Source organism: Panthera leo, chromosome C2 (genome assembly GCF_018350215.1).
Source record: "Panthera leo isolate Ple1 chromosome C2, P.leo_Ple1_pat1.1, whole genome shotgun sequence".
In the NCBI taxonomy this organism is placed as follows: Eukaryota; Metazoa; Chordata; class Mammalia; order Carnivora; family Felidae; genus Panthera; species Panthera leo.
In genome coordinates, this window is record NC_056687.1 from 46,317,400 (window position 1) to 46,341,906 (window position 24,507).

A 24,507-nucleotide genomic window follows, 5' to 3' on the forward strand; every position below is an offset into this window, starting at 1 on the left:
ATCAAGAGTTGAAAGCTTAATCGACTGAGCCACTCAGGTGCCCCTGATTTACATAAAAATTTTAAAACTAAAAATTTTAGAAATAAGGAACAGATTAGTGCTTACTAGAAGTTAGCGATAGTAAGCAGGAGGAGAATGGAAGGGAAAAAGTTTTGCTTACAAAAGGGCACCAGAAGCAATCTTTGTGGCGATGCTGCTGTTCTGTATTTTGAGTACAGTGGTATATACAGGAACTACATATGAGATAAAATTGTATAGAAATAAATACACATGAGTACAAATAAAACTTGGAAAATCTGAATAAAATGGGTAGATTGTAATGTCAACTAACTGGAATATTATACGATAGCTCTGCAAGATGTTATCATTGAAAGGAACGCAATAAAGGGTACAAAGAATCTCTCTGTGTTATTTCTTACAACTACATATTCACCTACAAATTACCTCAAAATAAAAAGTGTCATTAAAAAATAATTCCTAACTAACTAGTAATAGATGAGAATTTCCAAAACTAATCAAAAGTAGTTCTAAAAAACGTAACAACAAACATCGTGTTTCTTGAGGAAATATTGAACTTTTCTTTAATATAAAGAACAAAACAAATGCCTGCTTTCCTCACTTTTATTCACCACTGTATGAGAGGAATAAAGCAAAACAAAAAATAAAAGTTATAAGGACAGAATAGAAAACTGGCATATTCATGGAGCTCCTGGGTGGCTCGGTCGGTTAAGTGTCTGACTTCGGCTCAGGTCATGATTTCACAGTTTGTGAGTTTGAATCCCGCATCGGGCTCTGTGCTGACAGCTTGGAGTCTGGAGCCTGCTTCAGATTCTGTGTCTCCCTCTCTCACTGCCCCTCCCCCATTCTCACTCTCTCTCTCTCAAAAATAAATAAAACATTAAAAAATATTTTTAGAAAACTGTCATATTCACGAATCATGTGGTTGTATATGTAAATTCCAAAAAAATCTACAGATAAATTTTAATTTTGATAAATGTATTATTAGCAAAGACACTAGAAAAGTCGATATATAAAAACTGTATATACAGTATACGAAAATAAATTATATGCATTAGCAAAAAATGGAAATAATCTAAAATGCAATAAATTTGTACTTATTTGTTTATAATAAAGATTAAATGCTTAAGAATAAATCTAACAAAGTTGTGCAAGTCCTCTACATAGAACACTACAAGCATCATTAAGAAAAATTAAGAAGATCAAATAAATGCAAGTGCTATAAATGGATTTTTCAAAATCAGTATTTTGAAGACATCAACTTCTTGAATTGATCTATGGAGCAAGTGCAATACCAACCAAAATTCTAGTAAGTTTTTGTTATTGTTGTTGAAATTGGCAAGGCAATTATATAATTTATGTTGAAATATAAAGAGGTAAGGGGAGCCAAAACACTGCTAAAGACCACCAGGTTTTCCCACCAGGGAAACTTTGCCCTACTGAGAATTAGTTAGGAGAATTATTAAATTCTTCTTAAAAAAATATTTTTTTCATGTTTTATTTATTTTTGACAGAGAGAGAGAGAGCACAAGTGGGGGAGGGACAGAGAGAGAGGGAGACACAGAATCTGAAGGAGGCTCCAGGCTCCCAGCTGTCAGCACAGAGCCCGACGTGGGGCTCAAACTCACAAACTGCGAGATCATGACCTTAGCCAAAGTTGGTCTCCCAACCAACTGAGCTACCCAGGCACCCCTTAAATTATTTTCAAGATATTAAAAAGCTATACAAGTTAAAGGAGTGCTGGCACAAAAATGAACAAAAAGACAACTGGAATGTAATAAAAAATGCAGAAACAGATAATGCTTAGGTGGTTACATAATTATGACGAAAGTAGTGCTGCAGAAAAGTAGGTAAAAGATGGTCTTTTCAATAAATGGTGCTGGGTCAATGCATTAATCTTCTGTAGTTGTCATAACAGATAACCACAAACTTATCTTAAAACAGCACAAATTTCTTTTTTATGGCTCTTTCTGTCAGATGTCCAACACAAGTCACAATGAGATAAATCAAAGTATTGGCAGGGCTATGTTATTCTCTGGAGACTTGAAAGGAAAATCCATTCCCTTTCCATGCCCAGTTTCTAGAAGCCACCCGTGTTCCCCACTCACTGTTTCACATTGACTCATGGCCCCTTTTCCTCCATCTTCAAAGCCAGTCATATTACATTTCTCTGATAATTCTTCCCTAATCACATCTCTTTCTGACCACAGCCTGGAAAGGTTATCTTGTTTTAGGGACTCATTTGATTGTATGGGGCCCACTGAGAAAATCCAGGATAATCTCCCCATCTCAAAGTTACATCCACAAAATCCCTTTTGCCATGAAAATGTCCATGATTGGGACACGAACATCTTTCTAAAGCTATCACTCTGCCTACAACAGTCAACTAGGCATCCCTATGTAAAAAAATAAGAAATACTTCCTTTACGTCTTACCATACACAAAATTGATTCCCGATGAGCTGTAACTCTAAAAATAAATAAAGTTTTGGAGGAAAATATAGAACATCTTTATGATATTAGGGTGGTAAATTATTTCATAACCTGGACACAAAAAACATTTAACATAAGATTGAGAAATTGGTTTATATTAAAATTAAGAACTTTTCATTAAAAGATTCTATAAAAAGGTAAATTGCAAGTGACAGAGTAGGTGAAAATACAGGGAACACACACTATCAATGAAGAGTTGTATCAAAGTTTGGGTTCTCCTGAAAGCAGAGCCTAAGAAGAGGACCAGGGTATAAAAGCTTATGTGACACTTTACAAAAGTACAAGTTAACAACATCCCCCCCAAAAAGGTCTTAGATGTAATAGATAACATTTATTAAATGCTTTCTATGTGCTAAACTCTGGTCTAAGCATTTTGTGTATATTACTCAATTAAGGCTTAAAACACGCCCAAGAAGTAGGTTCCTTATAGATCCCATTGAGGAGGAAGCTGAGTTACAGGGTAGTTCATGTCCTAAAGCTACTAAATATTGCTTGTGAAGGCGAGGATTTTTGTCTCTTGTTTACTGCCACATTCCCAGTGCCTGGAAAAGTGTCTCTTAATTGACTCAAGTGGCAAAGACAGGATTCAAACCCACACTGTCTCTGGTGACGATTGTATTGTTAACTATGTCATGATACAACTTATGGTATTTCTCATTAATTTCAATTCCCTATTCAGGTCCAGGCTATGAGAATTATAACAAAAGTATGGGAAAATGAAAATTAATTTTAAAATTTCATCCATTAATCTAGATGTCTTGAGAAAAGGCAGATGAGAGAAACCAAAGGCCTAAAGAATGTTGTAAAACACTTCTCTTACACCACTCAGTGTAAGATTGTGTTCCTGTCATTGCTAGTCGCCATGTTGGTCCTTACCAATGAACTTCACGGATTATAGAAACTTACCTTCATAACCCTTGTCTCAACATCTCAGCCTAATCCTTCATGACCCTCTCCCAGCTGAAAGACATGTCCGTGTTGGCTGTCGATTCAGCAGTTGTGTTACAGCCACTAAGTCATAGTTAGCTGACATCAAACCAAATACATGTTCCTCTAAGAAGCAGACAGCTGGGGCTTTCCCACTAAATACTGAGCATTTTTTCCCAGTAGTCCAGGAGCCTTAGCAGTTCAGGGAGGTTGATCAAGACTACAGATCACTGTTTAGAAGTTTTTATTGCTGGTGGTGATGGTGGGATGTTGCTGTTGGTGATTGTGTGTGTGTGTGTGTGTGTGTGTGTGTGCATGCATATGAAATCTGTGTGGAAAAGTTCATGCAATAGTGTGCTCTCATTTTAAGAAAAGTGATTACAGTACAATTTCATATAATAAAGACACCAAAGTCTTTTCTGAGAGATCACAATTTTTTTGACAAATAAATATGAAAAATATGCAACAGAAGTGTCATATATTAATACATTATTAAAGAAAATAATTTTCTTAAATATAGCTTCTTCTGTTATTACTTAAATTATTCACACAGTAGAGGACTCGATATTTGATTTAATCAAATGTGTGGAATTATACCCTTATTATATGTAAGTACTTTAGAAACCAATGCTACCAAAAACTTGGTGGATTCTTTAGACAATTCCATCATTATTTAGTTTTACATGTTTCTTATCTCTCATTATGATGCTCAGAACTTCATATATGAAAACTTTTCTAACTTCTTGAGGTGTACTTTTAAGAAGTTTTATTGGTAATGAACTACCTTGGGTACCTTGTTGAAAATAAACTGACCACATATGTATAGATTTATTTTGAAACTCTCTATTCTGCTCTATTGATCTGTATGTCCATCTTTATGTCAACACCACACTGTTTTGATTACCTTAGCCTTAAAGTAGGTCTTGAAATCAGGTTGTTTTCCTCTGCAAAACTATTTTGACTATGCTAGTTGCTTTACCTTTCTATGTAAATGTTTTGTTTGTTTGTTTGTTTTTTACCTTTAACCCTTTCCTCCATCTCTCCCATCCCCCAACCCCTACCTTTGGCAACCACCCCTCTGTTCTCTTTATCATGGGCTTGATTTTTTTTTTTTAAGGTTCCATGTATAAGAGAGATCATATGCTATTTGTCTTTCTCTGACTTTTTTCACTTAGCATTAACTCCCTCAAGGTTCATCCATGTTGTCACAAATAGCAAAATTTCCTTCTTTTTTTATGGCTGAATAGTATTTCAATGTATGAATACATCACAACTTCTTTATTCAGTCATCTCTTGATGGACACTTAGGTTGTTTCCATATCTTGGCTATTGTAAATGGCGTTGAAATGAAGATAAAGGGTGCATGTATCTTTTGAAATTAGTGTTTTCATTTTCTTCAAATAAATGCCCAGAAGTGGAATTGCTGGGTCATATGGAAGCTCTATTTTTAAGTTTTTGAGGAACCTCCATTCTCTTCTCCACAGTGGCTGCACCAATTTACATTCTCACCAACAGTGCACAAGAGTTCCATTTTCTCCACATCTTGCCAACATTTCTTATTTCTTATTTCTCTGATAATAGCCATTCTGACAGGTGTGAAGTGGTATCTCATTGTTGTTTTGAGATGCATTTCCCTGACAATTAGTGATGTTGAGTATCTTTTCATGTACCTGTTGACAATCTGTATGTCTTCTTTAGATCCTCTGCTCATTTCAGATCCTCTGCTCATTTTTTAATCAATTTTTCTTTTTCTATTGAATTGTGTACATCCTTTGTATATTTTGGATATCAACCCCTTATCAGATATATGATTTGCAAATATTTTCTTGCATTTGGTAGGTTGCCTTTTTATTTTGCTGTAGTTTCCTTTTCTGTGCAGGAGGTCTTTAGTTAATGTAGTTCACTTGTCTTTTTTTTTGCTTTTGTTACTATTAATTTCTCTGTCAGATTAAAAAATCATCATTAAGATCAATGTCAAGGAACTTACTGCCTGTTTTCTTCTAAGAGTTTTATGGTTTCAGATCTGACATTCAAGTGTCTAACCCATTTTGAGTTCATTGTTGTATATGGTGTCAGATAGTGGTCTAGTTTTATTCTTTTTCATGTGGCTGTCCTGTTTTCCCAACACTATTTGTTGAAGAGACTGTCCTTTTTCCATTGTATATTCTTGGCTCCTTTGTTGTAAATTAATTGACCATATATTTATTTTTAGTTCTGGGTTTGTGAGTCTTTTCATATTCTTACATTAATAAACCAGAAAAAGAAAGCATTTATTTGAATACAATGAGATGAATAGCACATTAGAAAAAGCCCGAGTTTTTGGAGTCAAACAGAGATGAGGTCAAACCCAGACTCTGCTACTAGTTAACTGCGCGACTGTAGGTGGGTGACTTGACCTCTCTGTTTTTCACTTTCATAAGAAGGAATAAAACACCTGCTTGGCAAGATTGTTGTGAAGAATTTTTACCCATCAATTTCATCAACGTTTCAAGCATTTATAAATCCTACTATCGTATAAAACAAATATTGAAATAAATAAAACTCTCTTGCATCTAGTTATGCTATAGTTCATCAACATCTCAGAAGTGTGGCACCAGAATTAAACAAAAATATGATAAGATGCTAGGCGATAAGCTCCTCAAGTCCTTAATTGTCTTTATTACCATGCAGCACTGGCCAGCTAGCCACTTCTGGGAGGTGCTAGGTAAGTGTGTGTTGGATGGCTAGACCCTGTGAACATGAGTCAGTACATAGTAAGAGCAGGACTGGTTATCTTCGGTGATCTGGTTACTAGAATTGCTTATTGAAGACTGAACAGCAGCCATGAGGATTCAGAAAATGCTCATCTCTAGTATCCTTCACTGTGGCAAAAAGAAGGTCTTGGTTGGAACTCAGTGGGACAAATGAAATTGTCAATGCCAACTCCTATCAGTGGATCTGGAAGCTAATCAAAGATGGGCTGATCACTCAGAAGCCTGTAACTGCCCATTCCCATGCTCAGTGCTGAAGAAACACCTTGCCCTGGTGTAAGGGCAAGTATAATGGGCACGAGTATGCAAAGGGCACTCTCAAATGCCTGAGAATGCAGCCTGGGTGAGAATGCAAGCTGGCAGCTTAGAAGATATGGTGAATATAAGACTCCCCACCGCAGGTATCACAGCCTGTACCTGAAAGAGAAGGGGAATGTGTTTAAAAACAAGCTTTTTTTTTTTTTCTTTTTAATGTTTATTTATTTATTTGGAGAAAGAGATAGAGAGTGAACAGAGGAGGGGCAGAGAGAGAAGGTGACAGAATCCCAAGCAGGTTCCACTCTGTCAGTGCAGAGCCCAACGCGTGACTTGAAGCCATGAACTGTGAGATGATGACCCAAGTCAAAACGAAGAGTCAGACGCTTAACCGACTAAGCCATCCAGGTGCCCCAAAACAAGCTGATTCTTAAGGGACACATCCACAAGCTGAAGGCTGACCAGGCTGAGGCTCATAGGAAGCACCTAAGTGCTGTGAGGAACAGCTCCAGGTAAAGAGATCAAGACTGAAACCGAGAACTGAAGCTCCCCCTGTTTTGTCTGTACATGTGGCCTCAGCAATTCTGTAGCTCCATCATTATCCAATAAAATAAGCCATTATCTGTCTGAGGGGTCAAAAGTGAACTGCATTTGTTTTTCTGCCAACTCTTTAATTCAACCAATTAAAAAATCTAAGTCTTTGAATAAGCTCTCCCTCTTTCTGTTTATGGATTATTAAATTACTGAACTAAAACATAGGATTTCACATTCATCTTTAGTTACAGTTTATCATATTAACTTTAGCCAATTTGATTTTACCTGTTGAGTTCTGTTGGCCCCTAATCTGTCATTATGCATGCTAAGTGATTAAAGTGTCAAACTCTATTCACCCAAAATGTTGACTTAAGAAAAATAAAAGGAAAAGAAGATAGGATGGAGTATAATGCCTTGTAATATGCCACCAGAGCCTTATGCTAAGCGGTTCCCAATCCAATAAACAGCATCTCTGATTTTCAGATGCTGATGGGGGTAATTATATCATCATCTAGTGCAAATTCTTGTATCCTTCCACCAAGACATAAAAGCCTTTGGTTGTATTTTGGCATTTCTCTCCATTATTCTTTAAATATTACCAATAGTGCTTTTCTTAAGTTACTTCCAGAAATCATTATTTCACCCAAAGAGTAAAGTTCACTTAGACTTGGACATGTGCCCTGATTTAAATTATCTAGGTACTCTTTTATTCCCTTTTACACTACTTAGACTTCCCTCCTACTTCTTATGTCCCTACTATGCTGCTTGTATTTCTCTATTAACATTTGAGATTTGTTGGTGTTAGCTTTAAATATATATATATATATATATATATATATATATATATATATATATATATTCCTAACCCTCAACACACACGAAAATTTATATTTCCTGATACTTTTTTACATTTTCACTCCCGTCATATATTTGTCTTCCATCTTTTTGTATTTGCCCTTTAAACATTTGACCATTTACTTACTGTTTCATAGTGAATGAATAGCTATTGGCAACCTGCGATGTCCTGGTCTTTCCTAGATGATGGCCAAGTCATGACCCAAGCGACTACTTTCAAGGAGCTCATACACTAATAGAGAAGACATACAAGTAAGCAAGCAGTTGCAAAGGTGTGGAAAGAATTACTATAACCAAGGTGCGCAAAGCGGGGGATGCTAAACCCAAACTGTAAAAGTCAGAAAACATGTTTTGGAGGATATGACAGCCATGCTAAGTCTGGAAGTAGAGGCTGCAGGATATGTGCGCAGGCACAAGGATTTCTGTAGATACCATCCCTTTCTTTCTCACCAGACTCATGTGTGAATCTTAGCGTCAAGGCTTACTATTGAGCTATTTCAATAAATTACCTCACTCATTTACTCTTTCACCCATGAACACTTTTTAAAGACCCACTCAGTGACTGGGATTGTTAAATATTGTCTTTTCTTTCAAAGACCTATGACGGAATTCCCTGCTTTCTCCCTCCCACGTGATTTTTGGGAACTTTTGAAATCTGCTTTTCCAAAGTGCAAAGCACTCATTCGGCTCTGTCCATTGTTCCTTTCTTGACAAGCAACAACTTTAAACTTTCAGGTTCCTTTTTACTTTCAAATTGTTCAGTCACTATAATTCACTGAGTGCTTTCTATGGGCCAAGGCACTTTATTATATGCTCTGGGAGATACAAAGATGACTGAAATGTAGGCTCTCTCCTCATGAGACTGAAAATGAATAGGGACAACATGTGCACAAAGAACACAATAATTGCTCCACTAAAGATATTTTATTTTTAAGATAAAAATTTCTTGATTAGCCTTGCTTCTTTCTTAATCATCAGGAAGATGATAAGGTGAACTAACAGGACAGAAAGTGTGAATTAGGTTTAAAAAAACTTTAAGAGGAGTTATCTAATTAAAAAAAAAGTGTCTTTGTATTTCCAGCACATTCCAGGGGAAAGGGCACATAGACCAGTCTGATCACTTTCTATAATTCAAAAGTCAATTCATTAGGTTACCCAAATTTAATGATGGTATTATGGATCAAATTATATTTAAAAATACATATAGGAACTACAGTGTTCCCCATGGACTTTCACTTCTACATTATATATTGTAATTTTGGAATACTTTATAATGATCATACACTACATTTATAATTAGAAAACAAATGATATGTTCATAAATATGTATGTGGAGCTTCCATTAGGGAAAAGCATTGTGTTAATTCTCTAGAAAGGTTTTAAGGTTACTTTTCAAAATGAAAATATAGAGAGAGATTATAGAAGCTTGAGAAAATATGAAAAATAGAAAAAAGAAAAAAATCACCTGTAAAGCTCCCATATTCACACAACAGTTACTGATGTTGATGATGTATTTCTTTCCTCCCTTTTTTTTTCTATATATTGGCAAGTTTGTTTTTAAGTGATCAGATGGTAATGTTTTTTAATAATGTTTAACCCACAAGACCAGGAACATTTTGTTCATACATATCCAGTTCTGTGTTTTGGAATGGTAGCATTATGGAATGTTTACATGAAAAGATGTTATAGATAACCTAGAAATTATCCAACTCTCATATTATGTCCGTGTAAGTAAGATCTTTATCTTCCAAATTTACTGTTTTGGAAATGGGGTCATATTAAAGTAATAGCCCAGATTTTATTGTCACTTTTCCCCATCTGTTCACACAGGACCCTAATCTCCTGAAGTTTCCCCAAATTCTTTTGGGATTTCGGGCAATATGTTACATATACTATGAGCACCACCAGTTGACCATGTGGTTAGCTGTCATTTTCTTTCCTCTTCCCCAGCTCTAACCTTTGCAGGCCAGATGTTGCTGAGCGCCCTGGCACTGCTACATTCCCAGGCTGCTGCCATGGGGGGTCTGGAAGCCCTGACAGGCCAGAGCAGTGCAGGTGTGTGGAGAAGCAGCGTGGAAGGCCCCCTTCTCCTCTCCTAGTAGAGGGCTCCTCAGCAGTGCCATAAGTGTTCCATGTCTTGGCACCTTAGCTATTCAAAATGTGGCAGACTTTGCTACTCAGTAGCATTTGGCAGGCTTTTTAGAAATGCAGAATCTTAGGGTGTCTGGGTGGCTCAGACAGTTGAGCATCCAACTCTCGTTTTCTGCTCAGGTCATGATCCCAGAGTCGTGGGATTGAGCTCCATGTCGGGCTCCTAAGATTCTCTCTCCCTCTGCTTTCTCCCCTCCTTGTGTATACTCTCTCCCTGAAAGACAGACAGAAAGAAAAAAAGAAAGAAAGAAAGAAAGAAAGAAAGAAAGAAAGAAAGAAAGAAAGAAAGAAAAAGTAGAAAGAAAGAAAAAGGAAGAAAGGGAAGGAAGAAGAAAGGAAAGGAAGGAAGGAAGGAATGGAGAAAAGAAATGCAGAATCTCAGGCTCCAAAATCAGAATGCACATTTTAACAAGAACCCCAGGTGATTCATATTCAAATAACAGTTTGAGAAGCACCTAAAGTACTTCTCTGGGATTAAAGGCATGAATTCAAGTGGGGACAAAGGCAATGTTGGGTCAGGGAACAAAAGTGACAAATGATAGGACTTTTTATAATGATTCCTTCCCTTTGATGACCTTATCTTTGTGATTGGGCCAAACTTGGAATCTTGGGTCCTTCTCTTAGGAAGACCTCTCCCTTGGGAGATGCTCTCACTCCTTACTGCCTCATAGAGTTTTGATGACCTGTCACGTCTATTTCAGCTCAACTAAACATGGCTTAGGCTCAAACTAAGAATCCACCAGACCAGGAGAAATTTTACAGGGCTGCACATATAAAATATATTTTTATTTAGTAAATGTTGACTTAGTACCTATTATTTACAAAATACTTCATTATGGGCTGTGGGAATACCAAAATAAGTAAAACAGTCTCTGCCCTCCAAGGAGGCAAATAAAGAAGGTGTGTGATGAGACAGGTAGGGACTTTTGAGGACAGTTTGAGGAAGGAGCCAAAAGGTTGCTAAACGAAGCAGTCTTCTGAAGTTTGGAGAAACCACTGTATATCTTGTCCCTACAGCCTCTGTGTGCCTGTTCTCCAGGTGGACGCCCTGCTTCCATTTCCATTTCTCTACATTTTACCCACCCTCCAAGGCCAATTTCAAATGTCAATTTATGAATAAAATCTGCCCCAATCCTCTCAGCTAAATGTGCTTTTGACACTTTAGAACTCCCATCATATCCTGCCATAAGATCAATTGTGTGTGTTGAGACCTTACGGGGTGGGGGATATGTCATCTATTAGGCAAGGAATGTATTTTAGTCAGTCTTCCTGGATTCCCCACAGGACCTAGCATGATGTGCCATAAATAGTTTTTGAAGAAAGAAGAAAATGAAATGTAACGCAGCTACTCTGTTAATGTTTCCCTGTTCAGGAAATGTATTAACTTTCTCATATTCAGAGTGAATGTGAGGGAGAAAACTGAACGCTGCTGGGTTAGGAGGATTAGGGTTCCTGCCCCCCACCCCCATTTTTCTTAGGTCAGACTGGTGTTTTCATGCAGAAACAACATCCTCATTGGTAGATTAGTAGCTGTTAATCTCAGCTGGATGGAATTTCATCTAGTTTTCAGCTGGATGGAAGTGGGCTGGCTATATGCCTGTTGGTATTTAAGAAGTCTCCTACCTTAATGGGTAGCCCTTTTTATGCCTGGTTTTCTCTAAAGCTGAGATGGGATCCCAGGCTCAAAAACTCCTCTCTGAGGCCTGTAGGGTTGCTGTTAATTATCTAGCATCTTATGAGCTGAATGTCAGTGATGCTTATTTAACTATGGTTAGTATGAGTTTTTGAGGCTCTGGGAGGCAGGTTTTAGCTCTGGTTGGGGTGATGACATATCCTCTATATCTTTAGTAATGGTAGCTATTGCATGTTTGTGGTTTGATACTAGATGAGAGAGTAACTTAGAGGCTAGGGTTTTGTCGCACTGAGGCCCAATGATTCAGAGCTGCGATTACAAACTATGGGAGGTGATAGGGAGAATCACAGTTCTTTCTTGTGGCTTCCCAATGCTATATGAGCATCAACTATGTGGGAAAACGAAATAAACAATTTTTCACCCATATAGTCTTAGAGAGTTAATGTAGATATATGAGGATTGATGAACTAGATTGACATTTAAAATGTCAATTTATGCTGGACTTCTGCCAGCATTTCTACATGTTTAACTGGAAATAAATGCCAGCATGTCAGGTTCACAAATCTGACCCCTAAAAAGGCCATAATGACCAAAGATTAGGCACCAGCACATTAGAATCTGGGTGGCTTCTCCTTGAGGTAGCCTGGGTTCAGAAAGACAGCCTGGGCCTTCTGAAAATCAAAGGACAAACTACGGAAAGAACAAAGAAGGCCTCCTTTGAACCACACGGAAATAATGAAGTGAGCTTGTGTAGGATTTTTCAGTCTTGAAATTCAGTTTCTCTCACCACCATTCTGCCCCCGTTCTCACCCCTGTTCCAGTCCTATTACTACGATGAAGAGACGGAAGCACCTCTTTATCTCCCCTTCTTTGAAGACCAAATTGAGGTGAAGAAAGAACATGCAAAGCAGTTCATAACCTATCTAAGAGAGCATCGGAGTAAAATCTGCCTTCCGGTGATTAAGGTGACTGTATGACTTTGTTACTTTGTTAGGATCAACTCCGTGGGTCCAGAGAGCTAAATGATTAGTTGCTACCTAACTTGTAAGGTAACTCATGTTCTTAGATGGGATCATAGCAACGGACTTTGAGGGCAAGCATGTGTCTTATTTGTAATCTCTTCATATTTTGTGAGTAAATCTTAGCCACCAAAAGCTTGTTTGGTTTTTCTTTCTTTTTTTTTCTTTCGGTTTTTATTTATTTAAGTAATCTCTACAGCCAACGTGGGGCTCAAACTCATGATCCTGAGAACAAGAGTCTCATGTTCTTCCCACTGAGCTAGGCAGGGGCCCCTTGTTTGTTTGTTTGTTTTAATGGACCAACAGCATCAGGAGCACATAGGAATTTAATAAAACTGAAAATATTTGGACCCAAACGGGACAAACTGATTCAGATTCTCTAGGGGTGGGGCCCAAGGAATGGTATCTTAACAAGCTTTCCAGGTGATTCTAATGCTCTGCATAGTTTGAGAAGCACTCCTCTAATGACTTCTTCCTAAATGTGTTAGCATCTTATGTTAGATCTTTAGTCTAATTCAGATGCACGCTCAGGTATCTAATATGGCTATATTCAATGTAGTAAAACAAATTCTTTTTCACTGGGACATACACTCCAAAAGGACCATCTAAACCTTAACTGGGGCTATTATATGTAGAAACAGTCCTACTAATCTGACAGGTTCTTTTAACTCCAGCTTTATAAAGAGAACTAAATGTCTAGTAGTAATAGAACTGAACCGCTATCATGGAATCCCAAAGCCCATGTAACTGTACTGGTAGTAGTCAAGCTTTGTAATAAATTAAAATTACATGAGGGGCTTTTAAAAATCTCGATAGCCAGTTACACCCCATAGCAATTAAGCCAGAATTTCTGCATTTGAGAGCCAGACATGAGTATTTAAGATGCTCTGCTGATTCCATTGTGCCACAAAGTTTGGAAACTACTAGCTTATGTAAACCTAGTCATAATGGAACCCAGGGTGTAGAGTGTAATAAAGTTTCTGAGGTAGAAAAGTGACTTCCTTGTTCCTCTTCAACAGAGGCCTGACATTGATAACTGGGGAACTGGCATTCAAGCTATAGAGTCTGCTCTGCAGTTGGAAAACACATTAAACAAGCTCCTACAAGACCTGATGAACTTGGCTTCTCAAAATAGTGAAACTGACGTAAGTAGTTAACTCTGAAAGCAAGGTTATCTTTCACTTCTATGAAGACTTCTAAGAAATGGGTCCAAAAAAATAGATCGTCCCATATGTGCTTGTTTTCCTCAAGCACATATATGAACTCATTTCTGGGAGTAGGTTGGTGTGGGAAGAGTAGGTGTACCGGCAAGGAGGAGTGCAACTCAACACAAGATGGAGAAGACTTTCTGGGAATGATACACTCTAGATAATGTTGCTGGCTTGTAAATGTCTTAGGCCAAAAGTGCTTACGTTTTAATGGATAACAGAATCACCTGGAGGATTTACTAAAACAAACTGCTGGGCCCTACTCCCCCCCCCCCCCCCCAGAGTTTTTAATTCAATTTGTTTTATGTAGTATCCAATAATTTGCATTTCTAACAAGTTTCCAGGTGATGTTGCTGGTCAGGGGCTACACTTTGAGAACCACTATCCTTGAGTGTCCCTGAAAAACTGAATATTAATGATGACCCCTTATCCTATAGACTTTTCTGAAGTCTTCTTGGTTGATGGTGAATACCCTACCTTGTAGTGGTAACTTTGTTGCCAACTCCCTAGCTTCTCAGAGTCAGTGGGGAAAAAAAAAAAGTCCTAGTACAAAAGTTATCAACCTTAGAAGATATTGGACTCACTGACAAGTTCTGAAAAGCTACAAATGACTGGGTGTTATGCTAGACCACTTAAATCTAAAACTTTAGGAATGGGGCCTAGGTGCCTACTCAAAACCTCCATGTGATTCAGATAAACAGGGTAGAAAACCATTGCAGTAGGAGCTCATTACTTAAATTAATCTGTACTCCTGAGGAGATGCTCTAACACTCATATTCATTAAAAGTGGATATTTGTATTCACCTAGCGGTCTTGAATGTCTTCAACCAGTGCTCTTTAGATTTCAATATGCATATGAATAGCCTAGTTCCTTCTTAAAATCTGATTTCTTAGGTCTGGGTGAGGCTTGAGATTCTGCATTTCTGGCAAACTCCCAGGACTGTTGGTCCACGCACTATAAGTTGGGTAGCAAGATCTTAGATCATCTCCCATCGCAGACAAAGGTCTTCAATTAGTCCTTCCCGGTTTTATTTTTGTAGCTCCTAAGCTTCCTGAAAAAGTTCCTGGCTAAACAGAAAAGGAACATAAACTATCTGGAATACCAACGTAGCTATCAGAAGGAATTAGACAGGCTGACTGAGAAGGAGGTCACATCTGCAAAACCTGGTGAAGCATCAGGTAAAGAGGCTTAACATCTGAAGGCGACACAGTGAATGTTCCACTGTAATAGGTTTCAAAGGCAGCTACTTAAGAATCTTGATCTCTATTTGACAGAAGACTGCTTTCCTTTTTATCTAGTATCCCATCTTCATTGTTACACATGGAAATAAATTGGTTTTGCATTATAATTATGTGTTAAATTGCTATTGGAGTACAAGAAGGGTTATTTCCATCAATGTGAGTTTGGTGAAAGCTTCCTGGAACAGTGGGTACGTTCCCACTGAAAAAAAGCCTTCCCTCATAGTTCAAACAACACCCAGATGCAGTCAGGATTTGATAAATTCAGCCAGTCCAAGTGGATATAATAGAAAGTAGTAATTTCCTTAGGTCTTACTATAGCTCCCTTCCCCTCTAGCTTGGATGCGTATTTTAAGTCTAGAAAATAGGAGGGTTTTCTCCTAATTGAATGCAAAGCTAACAAGAGCTCTTGGTCTAGAAATGGTGACTCCCACCTGAAAGTGTACAGGGGATAGGCAGCTGCAACCAAAGTGTCCTTTCACAGCTGAAGGTAGGCGTAGCGAATAGGAGGGTACACAGGCAATGTAGGCACTGAAGACTATGGGGATGCCCTTACCCTCTCCACTGTGGGCCAGCTGATAGCTACCAGCATAATTGCTTAGGAGGAAATAATGAGTATGGAAGCTTGGGTCAGACCCAAGGGCCTCACGTAACTCGTATACAACCTGGGAAGAAAGGTCGCTCTATAGGATTACGTTGTCACTCCAAAACTTACTAGCTCCAAGGCCTTGAATAAATTTTTTACTTCAATCATAGACTCACTTTAGTTGTCTATGGAGTGGGGTTAATAGTATTTAGTTTATAGTTAATAAGAGGATTAAGTAAATTAATATGTAAAATATGTAGAACAGTACCTACTCAGATTATGTATTCTGTTTGTAAAATAGCGTACATTCTTTTTAAATTTTTTTTAAGGTTTATGTATTTTTGGGAGTGAGAGAGAGACAGAGTGTGAGTGGGGAGGGGCAGAGAGAGAGGGAGACACAGAATCCGAAGCAGGCTCCAGGCTCTGAGCTGTCAGCACAGAGCCTGACACAGGGCTCGAACCCACAAACCGCGAGATCATGACCTGAGCTGAAGTCAGATGCTTAACTGACTGAGCCACCCAGGCACCCCAAAATAGTGTAAATTCTTAAACTTGAGGAAAGTCAATACATGACAGAAGCAATTACAAGAAAACAGGTCACTGAAAGTGAGAAAAAATCTTGGGGGAAAAAAAAATATTTTTTTGAAGCAAGAAAAAGTGATAAGGGCCAATTAGATATCTTAGGGTAAAAAGAAATCAAGTTAACAAATGCACTGAATATTCAAACACAGCTAATCAAGCAAGTGATGTAAGGTAAGCTAAGAAATTCTCAGCCAAAGGAACAAAGAAATGGTACTTGAGATGTTAAGACATGTAGTTCAAACAAAAGATCTAATTAGAGTTCTGGGAGGAAAGAGAAAGTGAGGAAAAAGATCCATTGTAGTGAAATTTTACAGCATCAAGAATAAAAAAGCTCCCCATAAAAGAGATTATAAAGGATGAAAACTGACATATTAATAACAGCTTTCTCATCAATATTAGATGAAAAGAGAAAATTGAAAAATGTCTTTAATATGCTAATGAGGAAAAATAAGAGTTGAGTCTGACCCATTCATACATAAAAATATGGAGTACACAGAAGTTTCTAACCTAAAGAGGACCTTCACTGCGAATGATATCATTGTTTCAATGGCAAAATAGAAAGGCGTGCAGGTCCAATGTAATCTAGGTGATACTAACTAATCTTTCATAGTACTTTATGCTTTAGTAATTCCAGTGAGGAAGGGCATGTTCCTTGGCAATCATCAACCACATAATGGACTTCTTTACCTACCTTCTCACACCTCTTCTATAACTTCCTCTTTTTGAGAACCACTGCCATGATTAACTTATCACCACTGGAGAATTACTAGTTTACAAAGTATTCTTGAATAAATTCCTTCTTTTATAATTCTAACTATGTCAAATTTTATACCTAATAATGATAGACATTCACATTAAAATCAGGAATAAGACAAGATTGCTTTAACTTCACTACTTTGTATATTACTAGAGGTTCTGGAGCAGGGTTTCTCAATCTCAGCACTGTTGACATTTTGAGCCAAATGACTCTGTTGTGGGGAGGGTCCTACCCATTGCAAAATGTCTAGCAGCATCCTTGGCCTTCACTTACCAGATAGCTGTGACAATCAGAACTGTTTCCAGACATTGCTAAATGTCTGAGGGGCAAAGTCTCTCTGCTTGAGAACCACTATTCCGAACAATGTAATAGAAAAACTAAAGGAAAAGAAGCTATATCTGCTTAAAAAGACTTAGTTAATGTGATATGATTATAACTAGAACTGAAAAACCATTATAACTTACAAGAAAGTTTAATAATGTTGCTGGATATAGGAAAAATATCTACAAGCCAATCTTTCCCATGATCAATAAACAGGGAAACATTAAAAATATATTTCTTGCTTATAATATCCACAAATACATAAAGTAGCTAGGCCTAGGAATAATCCTTAAAAAGTAACTTGAAGACTATATGAAATAAAAATGCTTCCTGAAAGAGATAAAAGCTTTGTATAATGTTAAGAGGAGAGAAAGATTAAATTTGTGACACCTTCCAAATCAATGTATAGGACTAAAGCAATCTGGATCATAATCCCAACAGTATTTTGAGGGTTCAGACAATTTAGTACTAAGAAATAAGCATCACAGAGAAAAACATGAGAACATACATAAAACTTGCTTAACATCATTGAGAAATACAAAGACCAGAAAGAGATACTAACTTACTACCTACTCATCAGAGTGGCTAAAATTAAAATAACTGTCAACACCCATGTGCTGGCAAGATGATAAAACAATTGAAACTCTCAACATTGTTGGTGGGAACAAGTGGTGCAGCTGCTTTGGAAAACAGTAGGATATTTCCTTGTAAAACTAAGCATACATGTACCCCATGAATTTTTGGAGAACACAATTTATTCCAGAACAAATGATATTATTGACTAAAATTGGGCACAGCAAGCTATAGAGAAAAGATAGGAGGAAGAAGTTAACTCAAGTTAACTCACTTGATGCTCATAATAGGAATCAATAGATATTGTCTGAATAAAGAGGGTTCTAAGGGTATTATATAAAAGGCTAATTATAAAGGCAAGCACTAGAATAAAAATATATTAAGAATTATAATTTTTAAAATAGCCTCCATATTGAAAATTTATATAAATAAAATGTTCATATGTATATTTTATTTTGTTCCCCTTAAGTTAGCTCTTGTTTTAGCCCTAGTTCAAATGTTCACCCAGAGTCTTTTTGCTGAAGTTTCCCTGATCATCTTTTGAATGAATGAATTTTGTTCTTTGGGAGATGCTTCAGTAAGACCTAATGTAGACAGTATTCCCCAAGTCCTTGAATTTGCAGAAATTGTTGCCTATAGCTTTGACACTTGAAGGACAGCTTGAATGGATTTAAAATTGTTGGTTCAAACTTCCTTTCCTTAGGTACCTGATAGGTATTGTTTCATTTCTGTTAGAATGGACTATAGCTGTGCCAACGTGGCTTTCTTTCACTTCGAAATAAGAGGTGCCTGGGGCACCTGGGTGGCTCTGTCAGTTGAGCGACCGACTTCAGCTCAGGCCATGATCTCAGGTTCATGAATTTGAGCCCTGCAGTGGGCTCTGTGCTGACAGCTCAGAAGCTGGAGCCTCTTTTGGATTCTGTGTTTCCCTATCTCTCTACCCCTTCCCCACTTATGCTCTCTCTCTCTCTCTCTCTGTCTCAAAAATAAATACACATTAAAAAAATTTTTTAAAGAATTAAAAAAGAAATGAGAGGCAACTGGGTGGCTCAGTTGGTTAAGCATCTGACTCTTGGTTTTGGCTCAGGTCATGATCTTGCGGCTTTGTGGGCTCTGTACTGGCAGTATGGAGCCTGCTTGAGGTTCTCTCTCTCTCTCTTTCTCTATCTCCCCCTTTCTCTCTCTTTTCCCCTCCTCCTGCTCACCCTGCCTCTGTCTCTCTCAAAATAAATAAACTTTGAAAAATGATACAGTGGTTTTACCAGACGTCCAAAGTTTGCTACTAGTGTTAGTAAGATACATCTAATGTTTGTATGATATATGTTAGTAGGAAGTCTTGGTAGTGGTCATTCTGGGACAGTTTTCTTATATCTTCAACGCACCTTTTAATATACAAACACAAGTTTTATTTCAGAACATTTTATAATTTTTGTTTCACTCTCTTCTTTTGGTTTTTCTCCAATGAAACAACTCCTGTTAATCTCATTTTTAATTGTTTTGCCTAATCTTTTATAACTTTCACTTTCTCTTTTTAAAAATCTTTTTCCTCCAAAAACAATAAGATACCTAGTAACAAACCTAACTAAAGAAGTAAAAGGTCTTTACTTTTAAAACTATATAGCACTTATGGAAGAAATTGAAGAGGACACAAAGAACTGGAAAAGCATTCCATGCTCCTGGGTTGGAAGAACAAACTGTTAAATGTCTGTACTGCCCATCGCAATTCATGCAATCCTTATCAAAATAAAACCAGCATTTTTTCACAGAGCTAGAAAAAAAATACTAAAATTTGTATAGAACCACAAAATACCCCAAGTAGCCACAGAAATCCTGAAAAAGGAAAAACAAAATTGGAGGCATCATGATTCCAGACTTCAAGCTAGATTACAAAGCTATAGTCATCAAGACAGTAAGGTACTGGCACAAAAACAGACACATAGATCAATGGAACAGAATAGAAAACCCAGAAATAGACCCACAACTGTATGGTCAACTACTTTTTGACAAAGCGGAAAAGAATATCCAATGGAAAAAAGTCTCGTCAACAAATGGTGTTAGGAAAACTGGACAGCAGCAAGCAGAAAAATTAAACTGGGACACGTTCTTATACCATCCACAAAACAAATTCAAAATGGATGAAAGACCTAAATGTGAAATAGGAAACCATCAAAATCCTAGAGGAGAACATAGGCAGCAACCTCTTTGACCTCGGCCACAGCAACTTCTTACTAGATACATCTCTGGAGGCAAGAGAAACAAAAGCAAACATGAACTATTGGGACTTCATCAAGATAAAAGTCTTCTGCACAGCGAAGGAAACAATCAACAAAACTAAAAGCAGCCTATGGAATGGGAGAAGATATTTGTAAATGACAAATCTGATAAAGGCTTAGTATCCAAAATCTATAAAGCACTTATCAAACTGAACACCCAAAAACCAAATAAGCCAGTTAGTAAATGGGCAGAAGACATGAATAGACGTTTTTGCAAAGAAGACATCCAGATGGCCAACTGACACATGAAATGATACTCAACATTGCTCATCATCAGGGAAATACAAACCAAAACCACAATAAGATACCACCTCCTACCTGTTAGAATGGCTAAAATTAACAACACAAGAAACAACAGGTGTTGGAGAGGATGCAGAAATCCCTCTCGCACTGTTGGTGGGAATGCAAACTTGTGCAGTCACTCTGGAGAACAGTAGGAAGGTTCCTCAAGAAACTAAAAATATAAATACCCTATGATCTAGCAATGGCACTATCAGGAATTTACCCGAAGGTTACAAAAATACAGATTCGAAGAGGTATATGCACCCCAATGTTTATAGCAGCTTTATAAACAATAGCCAAACTATGGAGAGAGCCCAAATGTCCATCCACTGATGAATGGATAAAGAAGATGTGGTATATTTACATACAGTGGAATATTACTCAGCCACCAAAAAGAATGAAATCTTGACATTTTCAATGATGTGGATGGAGCTAGAATATATTATGCTAAGCGAAATAAGTCAATCAGAGAAAGAAATACCATATGATTTCATTCATTTGTGGAATTTAAGAAACAAAACAGATGAACATATGAGAAGGGGGAGGAAAAAGAGGGAAACAAACCACAAAAGACTAATGATATCTCTATCATCAAACTGAAGACTGATGGAGGTGGGTGGGAGACAGGCTAGATGGGTGATGGGTATTATGTAGGGCATTTTTTGTGATGAGCAGTGTGTGTTGTATGTAAGTGATGGATTACTGAATTCTACTCCTGAAACCAATACTGCACGGTGTGTTAAGTAACTAAAATGTAAGTAAAAAAATATTTTTGCTTATTTCTCTTTCACTTTCTTCACTTCCCCCATGTGTATATATTCTCTGTTTTGTGTTACACTTTATATAGTATCTATTTCCTCTTATGTTCCTTGTAATTTGGTCTTTATTTATAAAATTATTTTGGGGACACCTGGGTGGCTAAGTCAGTTAAGCGTCCGACTTTGGCTCAGGTCATGATTTCACCATTCGTGGGTTCTATTGCCCCCGTCGGGTTCTGGGCTGACAGCTCAGAGCCTGGAATCTGTTCTGGATTCTTTGTCTCCCTCATTCTCTGCCCCTCCCCCACTTGCGCTCTGTCTCTCAAAAATAAATAAACATTAAAAAAATTTTTTTCAAAGTGATTTTGCCTGTGTCTTCTACTTCTTTCCTAAATTTTACTAATCATTTCACATACTTCATTGACTTACCATCGCCTTCTCTTTGTTGGCTCTGTCTTCCCTGACTTCTTGTATTTATTTATTTTTTATTATCTTCTTTCCTGGTTGTAATTACATCATAATTTTTTCTCCCTTTATTCATGTTGGGATGTTGTGTTGAAGTATTTCTCGGCTTTGGAGCAATATTTTTCTAATGAGTGTTTATAGTCTGCACAGAAGTTTTGTATTTATTTTTAGTTCTTTTGTGTTCTTTTGTTTTCCTAGAGTAGCTTTCTTTGCATCTAGTTCTAGCTGCACAATTACTTTGCTAATCATATTTGAATGAGTTGGATTTTCTCAGTTAGAAAGGAGGATCTTTTGAAGTAAGGGAAGGGGTAGCTTTCCCAGTTTCTCAGCTAAAGAGCTCCTTCCTCTATTACTATGATAAATGCCACTTCTGGGACCACGCCTCACTTAAATTTCAGATCCTAACTTGGTTCAAAAAGGCTCCTATCATCAGCCGCAAACTTCTATGGTACCTTCACCACCTCTGGCGAAGAAGTCACTTTCACCAGGGAATCCTGCTTCTAACTGCAACTTTCTAACTCCCCTTTTTTTAAGAAGTGCTATTTTCTTGAATCTGCCACCTCTGTGTGAATCCTCACCCAAACACATTCTAAACTTACTGTCTTCAGTTCTCCCATCACACCCACCCTCTTTGATCACAGCAGTTGTCACTGATGAGGGGCCCCATCCTTTTGAGAGCAAATATTTACTATTGATGTCTAACATCTGGCACTTCTAAAAAACTCTTCTTGCACACCTATTCTCAGAAACACAGCACTGTTGTGGTTTCCTGAACTAAACCTACTGACTTCAAATGATAAAGATACATAAAGGAAGAAAGTGGAAGACAGAGAAGCCAGTACTAATATATATCAAAAGCACACATACTAAAATGTCTGCTTCCCAAATGTGAGCAATGACTCCTGAGCACAAAAACCATATCCTTTTTCTGCTAAAGATGGTTCAGGAATAGGACTGGTCTAGTAGAAGGCCCTTCTGGAACTACTAGGTACATAGATGCAAAAAGGCAAGCCTTCATAAAGACAAATTAGGTTGGAGGAAGGCAGCTGATTTTGTGACTACCGAAAAGAGAGTCACTTAGCCTAGACTGCTATTCTGGCACCTTCTCACCTACAGGAAACTGGAAAATAGATGACCCAGAAATTTCCAACTCAAACAACAATGACAAATACAAAAGAAGAAAGAAGGTGGGGAGAGAGCCGAAGAGGCATGGCATCTACATAGATGCTTTTAGAGAAAAAGAAGGGGAAATAAAACACAATTTATTAACATATGAAGAATATTTTTACGTGGACAGTTGAAAACTATGAATTAACTTTTTAATGTTAGCTATTCTAGTGGGTATACAGTGTATCCTATTGTAGCTTATTATTACTGAAGTATAATTGGCATGTGATGTTATATTAGTTTCAGATGTACCACATTGATTCAACAATTCTATACGTTACTCATGCTCACCACGATAAGAGAAGTCACCATCTGTACCATATCACATTATCACAATATTATTGACTATATTCCCCATGCTGCACCCCCATCTCTGTGACTTACTTATTCCACAACTGGGAATTTAAACCTCACAATCCCCTCCATCCTATGGTAGTTTTAACTTGCATTTCCGTGATGACTGTGAAAAGCAAATGCTTAAAGCTGTTAGAAAAGAATATCGGAGAATAAATTTACTGTCTGCCTTGGTTCTCTGTAGAGGCAGAACTGAGCCTGATAAAGAGAAATAATACAAATGCAATCTATTTGATGGGCAAAACGCAGACACTGAAGATCCTCTAGTATCCTGTTTGTTAGCATTAGAGGTATGGCTACTGGGGTCATTGACAAGAGGTTTGCCGATGCTCACAGATATTACTGTTACTATTCTCATTGCATTTACCTTAAGCCTGAATGATACAAGAGTAATTATGACTTTGTGAATAATTTTCTTGTGCCTCTTTTTAATTGCTAGCAATGTGCTGGTAACTAGCAGAAAAGAAATTTTTTAAAAACACTATAGACAATTTTTTAAACATCAGAAAACAAAACTGCTAGATTTTGCACCTCTTCAGTCATACTAAATCATATCAATTAAACAAGTATTTATTAAGCATCTTCTATTTTTCATGGACTTAACTTAGATCCTGGGAATACAAAATTAAATGGGCCCTAGCTATTGAGACATGCACAATCCAAAGAGAATACACTTATAATGTAAATAATGAGAATTCAGTTTGGTAAAAGCATGAATAAAAGCCTGTAGGAGGCACAGAAGAACATAGAGAAAGAGCGACCATTTGTGCTAGGATAGAAGGGACGTGGATACAAAAGCTTCTGATCTGTACTTGGACAGATGACTCAGAGTTCAACAGAAGGAGGGAAGGAGGAACAGAGCATTTCAGGCCAAGTCAATGGAACAGGGTCAGATCAAGAAGTGTCTGTTATGGCGTGTTAATATGCTTGGGCTTTGTTCTTCAGGGGATGGGAGAGCAATGAGGAGTTTAGAGGTAGATGTGATGTAATCAGATTTGCAATTTAAAACAATGACCTTGTAGCATAGTAGCTAATGGTGTTGTTCTTGACACTCCTGTCTGTGTCTATCACGTGACAAAACAAGTAAGTAATTATGTTGGTGTTTTTGAGAACTGGGATTTCTTGTCTGGAATAAAGGAGAAATAAATGTAGGATCAATGAGGTTAAGTAAAAATCCTATAGATGCTTAATTATGAATATCAGAATGAGCTCATGATATATTTACCTTTTTAAAAAAGTCCTAACTGTCTAAGGAAAAGACCTGGAAATAAGTAGCAATGAGCACTCTGACACCCTCAGTATGGTCTC

At 37.4% G+C, this 24,507-nt stretch overlaps 1 protein-coding gene across 1 annotated transcript in view; it reads left to right on the top strand.

Moving 5' to 3' along the window:
- The first annotated feature begins 6,056 nt into the window (after positions 1-6,056).
- LOC122229256 (soma ferritin-like) overlaps positions 6,057-24,507 on the top strand; it is a 28,383-nt gene continuing 9,932 nt past the window's right edge. The window contains exons 1-4 of the mRNA XM_042954341.1: positions 6,057-6,141; positions 9,782-9,886; positions 12,393-12,580; positions 13,654-13,779. Of these exons, the coding sequence (XP_042810275.1) occupies positions 6,057-6,141; positions 9,782-9,886; positions 12,393-12,580; positions 13,654-13,779 (504 nt within the window). The remainder of the gene's footprint in view (positions 6,142-9,781; positions 9,887-12,392; positions 12,581-13,653; positions 13,780-24,507) is intronic.